General features: G+C 42.1%; 1 protein-coding gene across 1 annotated transcript in view; it reads left to right on the forward strand.

The window, feature by feature from the left end:
- Window positions 1-19,948, forward strand: part of SH3TC2 (SH3 domain and tetratricopeptide repeats 2) — a 62,079-nt gene that overhangs the window by 28,162 nt on the left and 13,969 nt on the right. The window contains exons 9-12 of the mRNA XM_017875837.1: window positions 3,322-3,455; window positions 6,280-6,321; window positions 6,441-8,135; window positions 8,243-8,423. Coding sequence (XP_017731326.1) covers window positions 3,322-3,455; window positions 6,280-6,321; window positions 6,441-8,135; window positions 8,243-8,423 — 2,052 coding nt within the window. The remainder of the gene's footprint in view (window positions 1-3,321; window positions 3,456-6,279; window positions 6,322-6,440; window positions 8,136-8,242; window positions 8,424-19,948) is intronic.

The raw sequence follows: 19,948 nt of genomic DNA on the forward strand, positions 1-19,948 counted from the left end.
CCTGAGTCTTGACCTGTCTTAAATATATATAATACTTAAAATATATTCTTGAATGATAATTTAGCTAGGTATAGCATAACATCTTCAAAGTTTGCAGGAAAAAATAACTTTAAATATAAAATTGCAAATCCATGTTGCCAGGGCCTTGTCCATTTTGTTAGTCTTTTCAGAGAATCATTTTTTCTTTTGTTGACCATCTTTATTGGTTTTTGTTTTTATAATGATACTTCATTAATGACAACATTTGCCTTGATCATTTTCTTCTACTTTCTTTGTTTTTATTTCATTAATTTATTATGTTGTCTTTTATATTTAATTCATTCATTCCATGAAATCGAACTGTCAATAGTAATTAAACCAAGAAAGGAGGCGTAGGAGAAATAGACAACTTCAAAAGACCTGTAAGCATAAAGACATGGACATCATTTTAAAAATGATATTATTTTTATTTATTTTGCTCAGGACTTGGTGGGTTTCTTCAATATGAAGATTCATGTCTTTCTTCAATTCTGGAAAATTTTCAGTCCTTCTTCCTTTGAATATTGCCTCTCTCTCATTCTTTTTAGTCTCTCTTCTGGAATTCCTATTAGAGGTACGTTGGACTTATTCTATCCTCATTCTTGCTTAGTCAGTTTTTTTATTTTTTTATCTTTTTGTCACATCAGGCTAAATTCTGATTGGTTTTCTTGACATAATCTTCAGTTTCACTAATTCTCACCTCCGCTATGACTAAACTTGCTGTTTAACCCACCCACGTAGTTCTTTATTTCTGTGCCTTTATTTTCCATTTTCTAGGATTTGTATTTTGCTATTTTTCATATATAGCTGTTTCTTCTCACAGTGTTCCATCTTTTCATTGTAGCTTCTATTTTTTCTTATTATTTCACCTTTTTAATCACTCTTATAAATTCTTCTTCAGATTATTGTCATTTCTAGTTTTTTTTTAGTGTTAATATAGTTATTTGTGCACTGCTGGCTCTCTTTGTGAATAGTTCATTTTATTGCATGGTTTATATTTTTTGTTACATGAACTAATTTTCAACATTTTAAAAGATGGGCTTTATATGGATCCTGGACTGAAGAAAACCTTGGTTTTGCATTTGCTTCTCCTGGAACCTTAGGGAGTAATGATCCAGGACTGATTTTTTACTGTTAATTCCTGGAACGTGGTAGCAACACCAGGTAGTGGAAATTCAGATCCCACAGGTCCCAGTGGCATAAGCCTAGGTGTGGCATAAGCCTAGGTGTGGCATAAGCCTAGGTGTTTGATGTTTTCCAGGAACTCAAATAGATGAAAACTGTGTTCTCGGCAGGTAGGAAGAAATTTTCCAATCTGCTCTTTATAGCAGTTGAACCCTTTCAGACTGCAGGGAGTGTAATTTGGCTCCCTGCTTCAGGCAGGTCTGAGTCACATCTCCTGTTCTTGGGGTGGGCATTAGAAGGTCACCCCAGTTCTGAAGGCCAAAGTCCCAGCTGAAACCACCAGGGGCTCTGGGCCATCTGCTCTTACCTGCCAATCTGGGTTTGGTTTTTGCTTTTATTACTGGCTTCCAGTGATTTCCCTTCTTTCTTTAAAGAATATGCTAAAATAGTCATCTTTGTTACATTTTATGCAGGATTTTTCTGTAGATATGGGGGAGAGTGGCTCTTTTAGAGCCCTTCAACTTGCCATATTGCCAGAAGCTTTGCCATGTTCTTCTAACCCAGTTTTCATGTTTGGAAATCTCTAATGCAATTTGTTAAGCTTCTTGGCCTTTCTCTAAATTCTAAATTCTCTAAGTTGTCCTGGAACTCAGGACTTTAGCAGATGCTGTGAGGCAATGCACACAGAGGTAGAAGACCTCAGTTTTAGTTTCAGCTTTACCACTTTCTAGCCATGCAATTCTTAGCATGTCACTGAACCACTCTGAATCCTTTTCTTAATCTACAAACATGGATTTAAAAAACCTGCACCATAAAGTTGTTATCAACAGTAAATGAAATAGTAAATTTAGGAATACATTATAAAATTTAAGAGATCTGTAAAACTTCGGGATCAACTCATCCCGATTGAATCTGGTTGTAGATTTCAATTACATGCTGGTTTGAGATTAGAAGCTTCCGTGGTATTGGGGAGAATCTAGTGACCAGCCCAGGGAGATGGGGGCCCGGTAAGTGTGGTGCTATTATTAGTTTTCTCATCACGGGCTTTCAAACTACATTTACCTGAGTTATGGGGACAAATGGTAATGGCTGATTACAGTACCCCCGTCCCATCCCCTCCTTGAATACTACTTTAACTAGAGAAGTTCTTATGTCCTGCTCTACCACTCCCTAACCACTAACTTCATTTTGCTGTGCCTCAGTTTATTCACCTGTAAAAAGGATAAGGGTAGTACCTGCCTTGTATGGCAAATGTGTGGATTAAATAAAACAACAGTATCTGGTTTTTCATATTACTTCCTTCCAAAGTGTTAACTACTATCAACTCCTGGGTTTCCAAGTTAATTTTGTTTTAAAAATGGGTTCTGACATTAAAACATTCTCTTTTTAGAACTAAAAGTGGCCTAAAAAATTGTTCAGATAGATGCAATCCAATAGCTTCTAAGGCACTGCTAGTTTTTAAATTACTCAATTCTGTAACAAATCTCCAGTAAGCAAATTAGGCTTAACAGTTAGTTTACACAACAGCATGAGTATCAAGATCTCTATTGTTTATAATCATTTCTTTCAGGTCCCCTGATCTTCCTTTTACCCACTTCTTTCCCTTAGCGATTCCAATCCTCTTAATGTTGACTAGACTGTTGTTCTATGCCATGGAATCAGACCTTAAACAATGGTGAAAGATTCCTCTGACTATGGTCAGATTTTCTTCATTGTTCCTCTAGATTGTGTCACTTGTCCCTCACTTTTTATTGAAATAACCTAAGGACAAATAAACTTTTTAAATGGTCCCTTTTCAACACTTCCATTTAGGGCAATCAGTTCCTTTTCTTCCATTAAAATGGGTACCATGGGGTCTCAAAGAATGGGTAGAGGTTGAGAGAAGGGGCTTTGTTTTTCTTGGGAGATGGAGTTTTAAGAGGAGGGGTGTTTTCATCCCCACTTTGACCTACTGGACAACCATACCCCTCAGTTCTCCCAGCGTGATGTGCAATAGCTCTTCTTTTTTGGGGGTATAAATATAGTATGCAACGGTGAGATGAGGAATCCAATTTCATCTACGGGCAGATGGGTCGATGGCTTTTCTGCATCCTCCACTATATCCTAGTGTGGAGAGAAGAGGAGATGGAGTCTGAAGCCTTGCACTAATCTGTCTCTACGTTTTTTGCCCTGATGCAGGAGCAGGAACTTTGCCTTTCTCAGTGATGAGGAGAGATGCTCCCTGTTGGCCCTGGGAAGTGATAAGCAGACTGAGTGTTGCAGCTTTCTCCACACTCTTGCTCGTACTGACATCACATCTGTATACCGGCTCAGTGAGTGTTGGTCCTCAGACACCTTCAAAAGCCTGCGGTCCTCAAGAATAAGATAGTGTCCCTAACCAGAAGTATTCTAATCCTATTCATGAATTTGGGTGGCCATGACCACTATTCTGTTGATGACCTGCATCATATTTGATTAGCAGCATTTCACTTCAGATTTCAGGTAATTCTGGGGTTGCAGGGGAACTATGAGACATGATGAAACCAACTCACCTATATCATGGGTGGTCGGCTGTACTGGGTCTTCCCTCCTAATCTTGGGAAAGGAGAACTTCCTGAGTCCTGGCTGAGATAGCTTCTAGGACTTAAGTAGGCCCCCAGTGACACGGGTGGGGCTGTAAATGTTACCGCTGTAAAAAGGCCTTAAGGGATGATTGCTTGTCTCACATTACACATCGGGAAACAGGCCCCAAAGAATTAGTGCCTGAGCTAGGATGAGCACTGCTAGTCAGAGCAATCCACTTTACCACACTTCCCCCTACACAAAATGACATTGAAATGTTGGATGTGTTAGTCTTGGATGTTTTCTATGTCACAGAATCAGATCTCAACAATTGTGAAAGATTCCTCTGACAAACTGACTAGTTTTCAGCAGTGTCTGAAGGACTGACTGACTGATTGAATGATATGCATTTCCCTTACTTTGAGAGAGGCCTGCTGCCCTGTGTCAGGGAGTACATTTTCTCATTGATGGTGACCTGAGGAAGAATTTTTGTTTCTCCCATCTCTTTATTGAGGGTGACGTTGTGTCCGCTCCTGTGTAGCCAGATTAGATGATCCATATTTTATGGATACAGCCAGAGATTCTGCTGAAAAGGCCCTCGGGCCATCTCCCAGGAGTAGAGCAGGGAGTTGAGAGCTTTGTCCGTGCATAAAGAGCATTTGTGAAAGCACTTGCCTCAGTATCAGCACCCTGCCCTAGCAGAGCTTTCTTGCCACAAGCCACAAGCAGATCACACTGCCTTATGAGGTTGAGTAGGAAGCTAGAGTTGTAAGCACTGCCTAGTAGATGGGAGTCTGATGTCTGAAAATTGAGGTGTCCTAGCAGTGTTCCTTGGGGAGAAGGCCTGGGGGGCAGACTTGGATCATGATTTCTGCCAGCTGTTGGTCTAGTGGTGGGGAGGATGCAAGAGGAGGCCCCAGACAGCACTTGCCTCTCACTCAAAGATCAGGAATGCAGCTCTGCGGCGTGCAGTCTGCACCTTAGGGTTGTGCAGGCTGCCCCAGCACCAAGGCAAGCAGCAGGAGAATATCTTGTTGGTAAATTGCAGCTTCCCCAAGGCTTACACCCTAGGGAAGGATGGCCCTCTGTAATTCTTCCTCCTAGAGAGGGGACACCACTTTGTAACTTGCGCATCACTCGTGTTCCTGGTGTCCTGGTCAGGAGGGAAGAGGTGGCCCATGAGGGTCATGTGCCCCTGCACATCAGAGAGGCCAGGGGGCTTGAACAGCTCTCCTTAGCCAAGCTCTACAGCTCTCCATCTTGAGCTGCGGGGCTTTCTACCCTTTGGGGGTTGCAGATCTGGAGTTTCTGCAGTGACAGTCTCTGGAGAAGCCCTCTCTGGAGAACAGCAGGAAATGGTTTGACTTGGTGAGGGGCTTGCTGGTCCTCAGAGTTCACTGGAGAACTCAGGGTGGTGGCACAGACAGTTGTTATTTCTCTGCTAAGAAGAGGTAGAATCTTCCCTCTAGCAGCTGCCATCCTGTGACGTGTGAAGCTAGCCTTCACTCCACAGTTGCACTGTGGTTGCTTTAGCTAACAGCGGTCACTTCTTCACTGCCAAACCCAAGGTGTCTTCTTGGTTCTTACCTAGTCCGGTTGCACTTGGTGGCATTAGGTGGCTATGTTTTAAGTCACCTTGGCCTCTGCAACCCCCTTTTCTCCCTAACTGTGCCTTTTCAGTCTCCCTCACTGGCCACTGGCTGCCAGTGAGTTGCCCAGGCTTAGTAACAAACTCCCCCTCCCTCACTCCCCTACTACTTTTCTTTTCCCCCAAATGCCTCACCTGTGTGATCACATTTAGTCCTGGGACTCTGGCCAGCAATTTGTGACCTGCTGTGGGTCACAAACCTGTGTTTGCAAAGTCTCAGTTTTTCTCCTTGGCTCCAGACCTACATCATTATCTGCCTAGAGCTCCTGCAGCTACCTCAAACCCCAAATGTCTAAAACTGCACTCCAGATTCTCCCATCCCCTACTTCATCCTCAGATGCATCCTTGCTCCTTTTTATTCGCCCTTCACTCCTGGCCCCTCGCCCCTGCCACTTTTACAAACACAGTGTCCAGCCGAATGGATACATGGAACCAATGTCTGACAAGTGGATGAATGACGAATGAACGGAGGAGGGAAGAAGCAAGGATGTGATACATTTGGAAGTGGGAGGAAGCACCGTGTGCTCCCACATGCTCTGTGCTGGGGGTTGTGTCCTGGCTCCATCGTGAACTCGCTGAGAGATTTGGGAGCCGCATCTCTCTGATCTTCAAATTCGACCACGACCTCCACTGTCCCCACCCCCATCCCCTTACAGTACCCACACCTCTTGACATACAGCCTGTGTTTCCAGCTTTTCTTCTCGGATTCTGAGTTTCACGTATACCTTGGTTCCCAGCTGTAAAGTGCATGGGTTAAACAAGATGATTAGGCCCCTGCAGCTCTTAAGATGATGGTGAAAGGATAATTCTGCCCTGTTCCTTAATGATGACTGAAGGTCTTAAATGCCAAGTCTCCTAAGGGGCCGCTGGTCTGGGGTACACCTGGAGGCATGGGCCTGGTGGTCCATCCTGACCTAACACCAGATCTGTTCTTCATCTCTACTTAGGTGGGTTTGAATCCATCCAGAATCCTCCAAATGATCTGAGTGGTGAGTAGCGATCATGCTGAACCTGACATTCATCCTTGAGGACAGCACTTCTGTCCTCTTGCCAAGAGTGGCCACCTTAGGAGGTGCCCAAGGTTGCTCAACTTTGCCTGTCCTTACAGCATCCCAGCCCGAAGGCTTCAAGGAGGTCAGGCCTGGCAGAGCCTGGGAGGAGCATCAGGCTGTGGGCTCCAGACAGTCCAGCAGCTCTGAGGACTCCAGCCTGGAGGAGGAGCTCCTCTCGGCCACCTCAGACAGCTATCACCTGCCGGAGCCCGATGACCTTGATGACCCGGAACTGCTCATGGACCTAAGCACTGGTCAGGAGGAGGAGGCTGAGAACTTCACCCCCATATTGGCTTTTCTGGATCATGAGGGTTATGCCGACCACTTTAAAAGTCTCTATGACTTCTCCTTCTCTTTCCTCACTTCTTCCTTTTATAGCTTCTCTGAGGAGGATGAGTTTGTGGCCTACCTGGAGGCATCAAGAAAGTGGGCCAAGAAGAGCCACATGACCTGGGCCCATGCCCGGCTCTGCTTCCTCCTGGGCCGGCTGAGCGTCAGGAAGGTCAAACTCTCTCAGGCCAGGGTGTACTTTGAGGAGGCCATCCACATTCTCAATGGAGCATTTGAGGACCTGTCCTTGGTGGCTGCTCTGTACATCAATTTGGCTGCCATCTACCTGAAGCAGAGGCTGAGACATAAAGGCTCCACCCTGTTGGAAAAGGCAGGTGCCCTGCTGGCCTGCCTGCCTGACCGTGAGTCTAGTGCCAAGCATGAACTTGACGTGGTGGCCTATGTGCTGCGCCAGGGGATTGTGGTGGGCAGCAGCCCGCTGGAGGCCAGGGCCTGCTTTCTGGCCATCCGCTTGCTCCTGAGCCTAGGCCGGCATGAGGAAGTCCTGCCATTCGCCGAGCGCCTGCAGCTCCTCTCTGGACACCCTCCTGCCTCTGAGGCTGTGGCTAGTGTTCTGAGTTTTCTGTATGACAAGAAATATCTTCCACACCTTGCAGTGGCCTCTGTCCAGCAACATGGTATCCAGAGTGCCCAAGGGATGTCTCTTCCTATTTGGCAGGTCCACCTGGTCCTCCAGAACACAACCAAGCTCCTTGGCGTTCCCTCCCCAGGCTGGGGTGAAGTTTCTGCCTTGGCCTGCCCAATGCTCAGACAGGCCCTGGCTGCCTGTGAGGAACTAGCAGACCGGAGCACCCAGAGGGCCCTGTGTCTCATCCTTTCCAAAGTGTACCTCCAGCACAGGTCTCCTGACGGTGCCATCCACTACCTGAGCCAGGCCTTGGTGCTAGGGCAGCTGCTCGGTGAGCAGGAATCCTTTGAGTCTTCTCTCTGCCTGGCATGGGCCTATCTCTTAGCCAGCCAGGCCAAGAAGGCTTTGGATGTGCTTGAGCCACTGCTATGCTCCCTGAAGGAGACAGAGAGTCTCACTCAAAGGGGAGTCGTCTATAATCTCCTGGGACTTGCACTCCAAGGTGAAGGCCGGGTGAACAGGGCAGCCAAGAGCTATCTTCGGGCCTTGAACAGAGCCCAGGAGGTGGGAGATGTGCGTAACCAGGCAGTGGCTATGGCCAATCTTGGCCACCTGAGCCTTAAGTCCTGGGCTCAGCATCCAGCCAGAAACTATCTCCTGCAGACTGTACGACTCTATTGTGAACTTCAGGCCAGTAAGGAGACAGACATGGAATTAGTACAGGTGTTTCTCTGGTTGGCCCAAGTTCTGGTGTCTGGACACCAGCTGACCCATGGCCTTCTTTGTTATGAAACGGCATTGCTGTTTGGCTTAAGGCATCGACACCTAAAGAGTAAGTATGTCCCATGCTGCTGGGAAGCTATAGAGAAAACTGTTGGAGCAAGTTTTATCTGTTTCCTATCACAAGTCATCTCATTCATGTTCCTGCTTTGTGTTCAGGTCAGCTTCAGGCCACCAAATCCCTCTGCCATTTCTACAGCTCTGTGTCCCCAAATCCTGAGGCATGTATCACCTACCACGAGCACTGGCTGGCCCTGGCTCAGCAACTCAGGGACCGGGAGATGGAAGGGAGGCTGCTGGAGTCCCTAGGGCAGCTGTATCGGAACCTCAACACCACCAGGTGAGTCAGGGCTCAGGAACCGTCCTCGAAGTAGCTTTCCTTCCTTAGGGAGAAGCAGTGTTCTTTCCCACAGGAAGCCAAGTCCAAATGTACACGGTATAGGAGGGACATTGTGCAAAAGAGCAAGGGCTCTGCAGCCACCACAGTGCATCCATCACTTAGTGGTGTGGCCTTGGGTAAACTGTTTAATTTCTCCGTGTCTCAGTTTCCTCATCAGCCAAAGGAGGATAATAATGGCATCTATCTTACAGTGTTATTGTGAAGAATAAATGAGTTAATGCTCATAGAACACTCATAATTGTGCCTGATACATAGGTAGGTCTCAGTAATCTTAACTATGCCACCATTACTTGTGTGTTTCTATAACCCTATCCCTATCACAGGATCATGGCTGAGGGTGCATAATTCAGAGAAGTGGCGGTTATACCAAGGACAGAGGAACCTTCAGGAGGTCTTCATTACCGAGGGCAATTGGTTTTAAAGAAAGGACACCCCACTGAAAGCAGGGGTGTAAAATGTCATGGTAAAAAAAACTTTTATTGGGAACTTACCTTTAAAATGAAATTGTAGATTATGAAATGAAGTGTGTTTTCACCTTTTAGTTCAGAATATTTGGATTATAATTTCAACTATGCATTAAGTCTTAGAATAAACATGGAATAAAAGGAGTGTTGACTTTTTGGCTTAATTGTGCTGACAAAATTATGTAACAGCACAATGGGGCACTCTTTGTTTTGTGATTGATTTTTTAGCACTACCTTAAAAATCCTCATTTTTAAAAAAATAAAACTTAACAGTTTAACCCAAATGCCTCCTTTAACCCTTTGGTATTCACATTATTATCACTTGCAGATTTTGCCATCTTCTGTTGATTTTCTCTTCATTGTTTCTTTACTGGTCTAATGCTGTTTCATCCTCATTTGCCAGTGGGCAGACTGAAGTTCTGCTTTGTAACAAGCCTTAAATTGATTCCATTAAATCCTGCATGGTTTGCAAGATCTTCAAGTTCACTTTGCAACAGATTTGCCTTGCAGGATTGCATTCATAATTATAAATGACTTCTAAAATACAGCATTCAGAATAGCTTGTAAATTCGCTACTGTTAAGCAGAGAGAGAGGTGGTTGAGGAGAAGATAATGAAATGAAATTTTTTTTTTTTTTTTTTTTTTTTTTTTGCATTTCTAAGCAACATGGTAACGGTGTGCACCTGGACAATCAGATAAGGAATAATCAGATAATGAATTCCACTCCCCCCTCTCTTTCTCCTCCAGTCTGTCTCCCTCTCACTCTCCTTCATTCTTTCCCTCTCTTACAAGAATCAGGTATCCTCCAAACCTCCTGCTGTCTTTGTCTTTAGTCCCAGGGAGGGAGCTTTGGATCCATGCAGCATGTGAGGAGTCAGGAGGCCCCAGCTCCACCCTGCTTTCATTCTAGGACACCCTAGGAGTCTGAATGCTTCTGGAGAAGATCCAGAAGGCAGGCTTGAATTAACTATTGAGATGACATAGTCATATGCTCATGGTGAGGTATTGTAGGACTGGGCTCCGGAAAAGTTGGATTCTAAGGAACAGGAACAAGAGTGCCAAATATGTGTCAGGCTATTGGCACCTCTGGCTACTGGGCAAACTCAGTCTTAAATATTCCCAGACATCACCTACCCCACTGTCATCCTTTACTCACCAGCTCCCCACTCCAAATGCCTAAACCCACTGAAATATTAAGGGGGAAGCCAGAGAGAAGGCCCTGGATGCTGTTAGCATGGACCACGGAGGCCTTAGTTAAGACAGGACGCAGAATCACTGTCCTGATGTGATGGGGGTGATGGAGAGGAGGTCAGGGATGGGTCTACAGATGGCCCAAGAAGTTACTGAAGGGAGTCAGAAGCCACAGAGCTGGCAGAAGAGCAACCAAAACTGGATTAGGGGCCGGAAAACCTGATCCTGCCATGACCTAATAACATGTCCTTAAATAAGTAACTTTTCTTCTTGGTCTCCTTCTGTCTGTAAAGATAAGTTGAATCAGGTACCTTCCAGCTGTAAAACGTTGAGTCTGGGACCAGCTAGTTATGGTATTCTTACACTGAATATTCATACTAGAATTCCTGCTGCTTCCAAAGTGTATTGAATTTTTGGTGCAGATTCTTAAAGTTGTGGGCTTTCTAGGGTGCCTTTGAAATCACAGACCTCAGCTTTTAGGGGTTGAAAGACTTTGTAGTATATTTAGAAGGTCTTGTGGGCAGACATTATGTCTAGCACAGAGCTTGGCACAGAAGAGACATACGGTGCATGTGTGTTTGGAGTAGCCAAGTCATTAGTGAGTAATTTAGTCCACTAGCTCACAGCCCTTGAGCTGAAGCTATATGCTGACATGGCTACTGATGATTATGATGGAGAATGGTGGAGCTTTGTGTGGGGGAGTCCATGGTTCTTTTGCTTAGGGCTCAGGTAAGGAAAGAAAGGTGTTTGCAGCTTGGAGGCAGGCTCTTTGGTCTTTAGTGACCAGCAAAGTAGTCACAGTGCCACGAGTGGAACCTCAGCTGCCCATTCCAATAGCCCTTTGAGAACACTGGCCTATACAGTATTAGCCACAGAACACGGTGTGTCTTTTCTTAGGGATTCTCCTCTGATAAAGAACCAAATTACATATAGTGAAGTAGAATATCAGAGATTTGATATTCTACTTCGTGAGGAACATAGTTTTTCTAAAATTATGTAGTTGCTTCAGGTTAAAAAGCATTACACCTTTTTAACCAGGCTGAGGCAGGTGGATCACTTGAGATCAGGAGTTCAAAACCAACCTGGTCAACATGGTGAAACCCTGTCTCTACTAAAAATACAAAAAAGTTAGCCGGGCATGGTGGTGGGTGCCTGTAATCCCAGCTACTTGGGAGGCAGAGGCAGGAGAATTGCTTGAACCTGGGAGGCGGAGGTTGCAGCAAGCCGCGGTCACACCACAGCACTCCAGCCTGGGTGACAGAGCGAGACTGTGTCTCAAAAGAAAAAAAACAAAAAAAAAGATTACACTAGTATTGAAGGTTATAGGTGAAAAATAAAGGTTCCCTTCCAACTTCCCTTTCTTTGATACTTTCCTGAAGTAACTACTTAAAGATTTTAAATACCCATGAAGGAATATTTCATGCATATTAAAGATTATATATGATACATATTTTCTATCTTAAATAAATATTAGATATATTAAATATAATATGCACATGTTTTAGTTACATAAATGGAATCAAGATAAAATTTCTATTACATAATATACTCTTCTCTTACTTGCTTTTTTTCATTTAAAAATATCACTGTGAAATGTCAATCCAGCATTTTATCACACTATGGGAGCCCTTCCATTGTGTCAGGCACTGTGGCAGGTACTGGGGAATTCAGTGGTTAGAAAAAACAATCCAAATACCCACAAACAGAACAGTCTGCCCTATGTAAGAGTGAGCTTGTTGCCTTTACAAGTATTCAAAGGAGACCGACTATTCAAAAATTTTATAAAAGAGTTTCCTGAATTGAGCTGGATCTGGAACTACTTACTAATAGTTTTATTGAGGTTTAATTACACGCCATAAAATTCAGCCTTTTGAAGTGTGCGATTTAGTTTTCAGTATATTCACACAGTTGTGAATATCACCACTATCTGATTTCAGAACATTTTCATGGCCCCTGAAAGAAAGCCTGTACCCATCAGCAGTCACCCCTCATTACCCAACCTCGCTCCAACCCTGGAAACCACTAATCTACTTTCTGTCTCTATGGATTTGCCTATTCTGGACATTTGATATAAATGGAATCATACAGTATTTGTCCTTTTGTGTCTGGCTTCTTTCACTTAGCATAGTGTTTTCAAGGTTCATCCATGTTGTCACATGTATCAATACTTCATTATTTTTTATGGCCAAATAATATTTTGTTGTACTGATATGCCACATTTGTTTATTCCTTCATCAGTTGATGGACATTTGAATTGTTTCTGCTTTGTGGCTATTATGAATAATGCTGTTGTGAACATTCATGAACAAATTTTTGTGTGAAGAAGTATTTTCATTTCTCTTGGGTAGACCTAGGAGCAAAATTACAGAGTCACACCATAATTCTATATTTAAACTTTTGGGGACCTGCTAGGTTGTTTTAAAAGTGGCTGCACTATTTTTCATTCCCATTAGCAATGCATACGGGTTCCAATGTCTCCCATCTTCACCACCACTTGTTAGTGTCTGTCTTTTTAAATTTTAGTCATCCTAGCGGGAGTGAAATTGTATCTCATTGTGGTTTTGACTTACATTTTCCTAATGACTAAAGATACTGAGCATCATTTCATGTGCTTCTGGCCCTTTGCGTATCTTTGGAGAAATGTCTATTCACTTGTCCATTTTTTAAATTGGGTTGTTTGTCTTTTGATTTTGAGTTGTAAAATTCTTTATATATTCTGGATACGAGTCCCTTATCAGATATATGATTTACAAATTTTTCTCCCGGCCCATGGGTTGTCTTTTCACTTCTTGATCCCTCATAGAATGAGTTGGGAAATATTCCTTCCTTTTCAATTTCTTGAAAGAGTTTGTGAAGGATTGGTGTTAATTCTCCTTTAAACATTTGATGAAATTCACCAACGAAGACTTCTAAGTCTTGACTTACCTTTGTAAGGAGTTTGTTTGTTTTGTTTTTGAAAATTGCTAATTCAATATTGTTAGTTGTTATGGTTTGTTTAGATTTTCTATTTCTTCTGGAGCGGTTTTCATAGCTTTTGTCTTTCTTGGTATTTGTCCATTTCATCTAAATTAACTAATTTGTTGGTATACAATTGTTCATAGCATTCTTTTATAATCTTTTTATAATTTCTATAAAGTTGGTAGTATTGTCCACTTTAATTCCTGAGACTCTTCTCTCTTTTTATTCTTGATCAGACTACCCAAAGTTCTGTCATTAAAAAAATTTTTAAAAATCCCAGCACTTTGGGAGGCCGAGATGGGTGGATCACGAGTTCAGGAGATCGAGACCATCCTGGCTAATCCGGTGAAACCCCGTCTCTACTAAAAAATACAAAAAACTACCCAGGCGAGGTGGCGGGCGCCTGTAGTCCTAGCTACATGGGAGGCTGAGGCATGAGAATAGCGTAAACCCAGGAGGCGGAGCTTGCAGTGAGCTGAGATTCGGCCACTGCACTCCAGCCTGGGCGACAGAGTGAGACTCCGCCTCAAAAAAAAAAAAATTTTTTTTAAACAAATTAAATTTTGGCTTTATTGATTTTTTTCTATTCTCTGTATCACGTATTTTTGCTCTCATCTTTATTATTTCATTTCCTCTGTTTGCTTTGGGTTTACTTTGTTCTTTTTGTGTAGTGTCTTACGGTGGAATATTAGGTTATTGATTTGAGATCTTTTTCTCTTTTAATATAAGTATTTACAGCCATAAATGTTCCTCTGAGTTTTGTGCCTATGCCATCTTATATATTTCAGTATGCTGTGTTTATTGTCATTCATCTGAAAGTAGTTTCTAATATCCTTTGTGATTCTTCTTCAGGTCACTGGTTATTTAGGAGTATGTTGTTTAATTTTCACATATTTGTGAATTTTCCAAATTTCCTTCTGTTACTGATTTCTAATTTCATTTCATTGTGGTGGGAAAACAAACTTTGTATGATTTCATTCTTTTTACATTTGCTGAGATTTGTTTAGTGGCCCAACATATGGTCTATTCTGAAGGATGTTCCACGTAAACTTGAGAAGAATGTGTATTCTGTTGTTGTTTGGTGTAGTCTATAAATATCTTTTAGGTCTAATTAAATTTTTTAATTTCCTTGTTGTTCTTATGTCTAGTTCTTCTATCCATTATTGAAAGTGTGTTATTAAAATCTCTAATTATTGTTGAGTTGTCTATTTCTCCCTTCCATTCTGTCAGCTTTTTCTACATGTATTTTGGGGCATTGTTATTAGGTGCTGCATGTATGTTTATAATTATGCCTTTCTGATGGATTGAGTCTATTATCATTATAAAATGCCCTTCATTGTCTTTAATTACAATTTTGATCTTTTTATCTGATATTAGCGTAGCCACTCTAGCTCTCTTTGATTACTGTTAACATGGTCTATACTTTTAGTCTATTTGTGTCTTTGAATCTAAAGTATGTCTCTTGTAGGCAGCATATAGTAGAAACATTTTCTTTCCTCTCTATTCTTCAATGTTTGTCTTTTAACTAGAGTGCTTAATACATTTACATTTAATTACAGGTAAGACAGGATTTATGTCTGCAATTTTGCCATTTTTTCTCTATATTAATAGGTTATATCTTTTTGTTTTTCTATTTCTCCATTACTGCATTCTTTTATGTTAAATAGATTTTTTTCTTGTATATTATTTTAATTTCCTTGTTATTTCTTATCCTGTATTTCTTTCAGTTATTTTCTTAATGGTTACTCTGGGGTAATAATTAGCTTTTTTTAAAAAAATAAAAATCTTAGCCGTTTCCTGGTCATGCCCACAGCCCTGCACATGCATGTGGGTCTTCTAGATTCCCAGGAATATGTTAGAACTTTTAAAACTTTTTATGGACATCTCATTTCCCAACTGTTCCTCTCGTGTGTGTGTTGTTTTTTCTGACCTTTTCTTGTTTGCTCCAAATGTTTTCACCACCTAAGGCAGTGACCATATTAAACAATTGCTGCTGATTATTTTTGACATATGCCTCAGGGAAAAGGCTGTTCTTCGCTGAGTGAGCTCTGAGTGAGGTTAAATGAAAACAAGCCCTGTGAGCAGAGGCTTCCAGGGAACTTCCAAACAGATCAAACAGTAACAGTTCCCTGGGGATGGAACTTTGGGGGATTTCAAGCTCATTGTCTCCTTCAGTGGTTGCTAGGTTGCTGGTTTTTCCAGCTACCATTATTGTGAGGCTGTTGGTTTTTAAGTGTACCACAGAGCTAGGGACAAGCAAGATGTCTCTAAGGCAAGTTGAAAAGCAATGAAGCTCACTTTCACAACAAGATTCAGCCGTTTTCCTGAATAAACACTCCTTGCAAACCTTTGGTTAATATCCAGAGTTCTGAAAATTTTATTTAGATAATTTTGCCTGTTCTCATTGCTTTTATGGAGGAGTAAATTTTTGGAAATTTTTACTCCATTGTTCTGTACATTGATCTAAATTAGGATTTTTAATTTGAATAGTTTATAGTTTTAAACTCCAAGATTACTATTTGTACAATTGGGAGGAAATAAATATCCACTTTTGCTTTACCACTAATATGAGTGATACTGAATGGAAGATTGGGAAATACTTTAGGTGTTAGAGGAAACTCCTGTACACATAAGGTCATTGTCCCTTTGCAGAATGGCCAGTTCAACGAAGAAAACATGCTGTAATGCTGTATTTATTTAGCATGTGTAAATCACCTTCTCCTACAGAACACTTAAAAAAAATATAAAAGAACAAAGACCAACTACAGATGCAGATAAACGGGTGTTTCCATGCACCTAGGGGTGGTTACTGTAAATTAGCACTAAGCTTCCTGGTAGCTGAGTAAAAAGGGGAAAGCTGTATGAGGTTCTCACTGTCTGACAAAAGAACATAAACACATGTATCTGTTGGAGCAATTTTTTTCCTGGCACAGATTGCTTAGGAGGAATTTATTAAGTGGGTCTTGATGTAATGGACAGATTTCTTCAACTAAATTCCCCTCTAGGGATTTGCATTCTCACAAAGCTCAAAGCCACAGCAAGCAAAGGCAGGAAATGTTCATTGGAAGAAGCGGCAGGCTTGTGTAGGGGCAGGTTTGGAGGGAAAGGAGACAATGCTTTCAAGCAAAGGATGGGGGTGATCTGTCAGGGAAGACTTTATCAAGGTGGTAGCATTTGAGGAGGCCCTTGAAGGATAAGTAATATTTTGAAAAGTGGAGAAGGCTTAGGTTTTAGGTGGAGGGAATAGCAATAGGCATGGAGAGGTCAGGACACATTTGAAAGACATTCTGTAGATTTAACAGACAGGTTTTGGTGATCAGTTGGCTATGGGTAGTGACATGGTTTGGCTGTGTCCCCCACCCAAATCTTATCTTGAATTATTGCTCACATAATTCCCATGTGTTGTGGGAGGACCTGGTGGGAGGTAATTGAGTCATGGTGTGGTTTCCCCCATACTCTTCTCGTGGTATTGAATAAGTCTCATGAGATCTGATGATTTTATAACAGGAAACCCCTTTTGCTTGGCTTTCATTCTCTCTCTTGCCTTCTGCCATGTAAGACGTGTCTTTCACCTTCTGCCATGATTGTGAGGCCTTCCCAGACACATGGAACTGAGAGTCCATTAAACCTCTTTTTCTTTATCATTTACCCAGTCTTGGGTATGTCTTTATCAGCAGTGGGAAAATGGACTAACATAGGTGCAACGAAGACTCAACTTCTTCCCTAGAAGGAGATATGGAGGTTGGTGGGCATGGGGGCGGGGGGTTGCAATGGGCATCCAGAATGTACAGTGAACATCTGTAGTGAAAATGATGGCCATAATAGCCTTCAGTGAGCATGCATTGTTTGCTAAGCCATACGTAAATCTCAGGACCACCCTGTGAGGTAGACAGAATTGTGGAAATTGAGAATTAAAGAAGCCAAACAACTTGCACGAGGCTTCTCAGCAGGCATTGATATCCAAACAGTGTGAATCTAGAGCAGGGTTAGCAAGCTTTTTAAATAAAGAATCATATAGTAAGTGTTTTAGGCCTTGTGGGCCATATGATCTCTGCCACAAGTACTCCACTCTGCAGTTGTAGTATGAAAATAGATAATACATAAATGAATAAATGCAGCTGTGTTCCAATAAAACTTTATTTACAAAAGCAGATTGAAAGCTGTATTTGGCTCATGGACCATAGTTTAACAACTCCTGGTCTAAAATGCATAGTCTTAAGCACTCTATGTATTCTGTCCACCCAGCCAATAATTTTTGCCTTAGACAAAAGAAATAGGTATTGAAGGCTATAGAGTGCAACCTTGTAGAATTGTATGGAGGGACTTCGTTTGTCATCAGTCTGTCCCCTGCCTGCCACAGAGGGTCCGGACAATTTCACCACTTGGTTTCATTGGTACTAGCTCAGATCCTTGACTTCTCAATTTTACGATCTCATGCTGCCTTTTTACTGATTTTAATTTCTCTTGTTTGAAAGATTTTCTCTAGGGTTTAGAAGTGGGTTATGGTGTGTGTGTGTTGGGGAGGGGGGTGGTTATGGGGAGGGCACAGGTAGATATTGAAAACTTTGTCCCAGCCTTCAGGTTTTTACTCTGGGACACTTTTCTCTCCCTTTGTGTAATATCTGCAGGATCATGCCTTCTCTGCCTTCCAGGGGACAACTACAGAATTTAGTTTGATAAAGGTTTGCAATCTCTCAATGGGAGGGATCTTAGGGAGTCTTGTCTTCTGTCTTGAGGTGACACAACACAGACTGGCCATAGAACTGAGCCAGATGGGGTCCATGAGAACTCTGTGGCTCTATTAAATCTATTAAATCAATTCAACAAATATTTACTGAGCATTTACTATCGCCCAGGCACTGTGCTAAAAACTGAACAAGGGTGATAATCGTTCCTGAGCTCACAATAACAGAATAGTACAGAAAATAAATGTATAAATAGCCACTAAAGGTATCATATAAATTGTGGTAAGTGCCACAAAGGATGTGCATATTATTATTTTTAGAAAGAAGGGATGCCTTGTGTATAATAGGTCCTCTCAAAATAATGATTAATTCTGTGCATGTGAATACAACAGTAGCCTAGCAGCCATTGCTCCTGGCTTCTATTCTTATATTTATGCTTCTTATTTTTCTGGAACTGAAAAAAGTTCTATGTTTTAAAAAATATAATTAATATGTTAATCCTTAACACAGAAGCAATTCTTTCCTCATTTTTGTTGTAAATAAGGAAACAATTGCTTTTCCTGAAATGTCCTCATTTGATCACAAGGCTATAATGTACACTACCACCCCAGTTTCACACATGAGGAAACTTTGTTCAAGGTTTAAAATAGCTTATGTCTTTTAAAACGTCAGGATTTTTAAAGTGGTAAATGAAACAAAAGTCTTCCCAAGTGCTGATATCTGAGCCAGAAATTAGGCCCTGCTTGAGGGTGTAAATGTAAGGGTCTGGTTCAGACTCAGAGTTAGATCCTGGTTTAAACAGGGTTTATTATTTGGTCCAAGATAGTTACTCTTACCAAGTCTTATTTTTTTTCTATTAGTAAAATGAATGTAATAATAGTACTGATCTCTTGGGGCTGTTGTGATGATTACATGAGATTTTGCATGTAAAGTACCTAGTACACACTAAGTGCTCAATAGATGTCCGGTAATAATACTGCCATTGTTACTATTAGAAGACAAAGCAGCTGAGAGCTCAAAATAAGGCTTTGGAAACGTGCAGGAAAACTTAGATACGTTTCAAAAGACAAATCAAAACAACAACATCCTACTGGATTTCTTTATTTGCAAAATTGACTAAGAATTCTAATGGCTTGGGGTTTCTGTGGGGATTAAATGAGAAAACGCCTACTGAAAGTATATACCCAATGCCTCACACAGAGTCAGCCCTCAGTTTTTGGCCATCTTTATCATAAAAACAGGACAAGACCAATTAGCAGAGGTTGGGCTTTGGACAGAGATCAGACAGACTCATCCAGGCAGGGCAGGGATCTGGGAAGCCCCAGCAGGGGGTGGTAAGAGGAAGTCTGGAAATGCAGGTGTATTGGGGTCACTTGGCCATGGGCTCGTGGCTGATGTTCAGGCAGGGAAGAAGAAACAAAGACTTAGCCCAGAGACTGAACTTGAGGACAGGAAAAATGAGAGAAAGAGATGAGTCAAGACTGGAAAGGAGAGGAGATAACATGCTGGAACACAGGCACAGGAGACCCAGAAGTACACAAGGCTGATGCAGTGCTGGCCCACCAGCAGTGCTCCTTGCTTCTTTGGCTTTGGAAGCCAAACCAAACCTAGAGTCTGTGGGTGGTGGCTGGAGGAATTGGCATGCTGGGCCATCTGGTGCTCAACTGGTAGGTGACACTGCTTGGCCACTGGCAGATGTAAAGTAACGGGGGTGAGTGGTGATAGGAAGGAACCAAGGAAGCTGGACTACTGCCCAGTTTTAGACCACAAAAGCACTTGTTTCTTACTGGAGATCATAGATCATGTGCAAGTCTTGGTGAGAGGCAGTGCCTTTGGAAAATCTTCCATTTGCAAGGAGTCTCAGTGGTGCTGTGTGAGCCACCAGGTCTCAGTAAGTCTCGCCTTCCCCTGATGGGGTGTTTCTTGGAAAGAAATAGAGATCTCCTCTCTTCCACAGTCATAATGAACTCAGAGGGAGAAAGTACAAGAAGCAAATGCTGGCTCTGTCAGTTGGCCTGTCTGTAATACCTAAATCTTGTTCCCTGAAGGTCTGGAGAAAACAACTATAGTAGCCCAAGGGCATCCCAGGACAGTAAATGGTAATATAAAAAAACAGAGCAGGAAATAGGATGAGGATGAGATTTATGGGTCTTATCCTCATCAACTG

This window comes from Rhinopithecus bieti, unplaced genomic scaffold, assembly GCF_001698545.2.
Source record: "Rhinopithecus bieti isolate Rb0 unplaced genomic scaffold, ASM169854v2 scaffold_7673, whole genome shotgun sequence".
Lineage (NCBI taxonomy): Eukaryota > Metazoa > Chordata > Mammalia > Primates > Cercopithecidae > Rhinopithecus > Rhinopithecus bieti.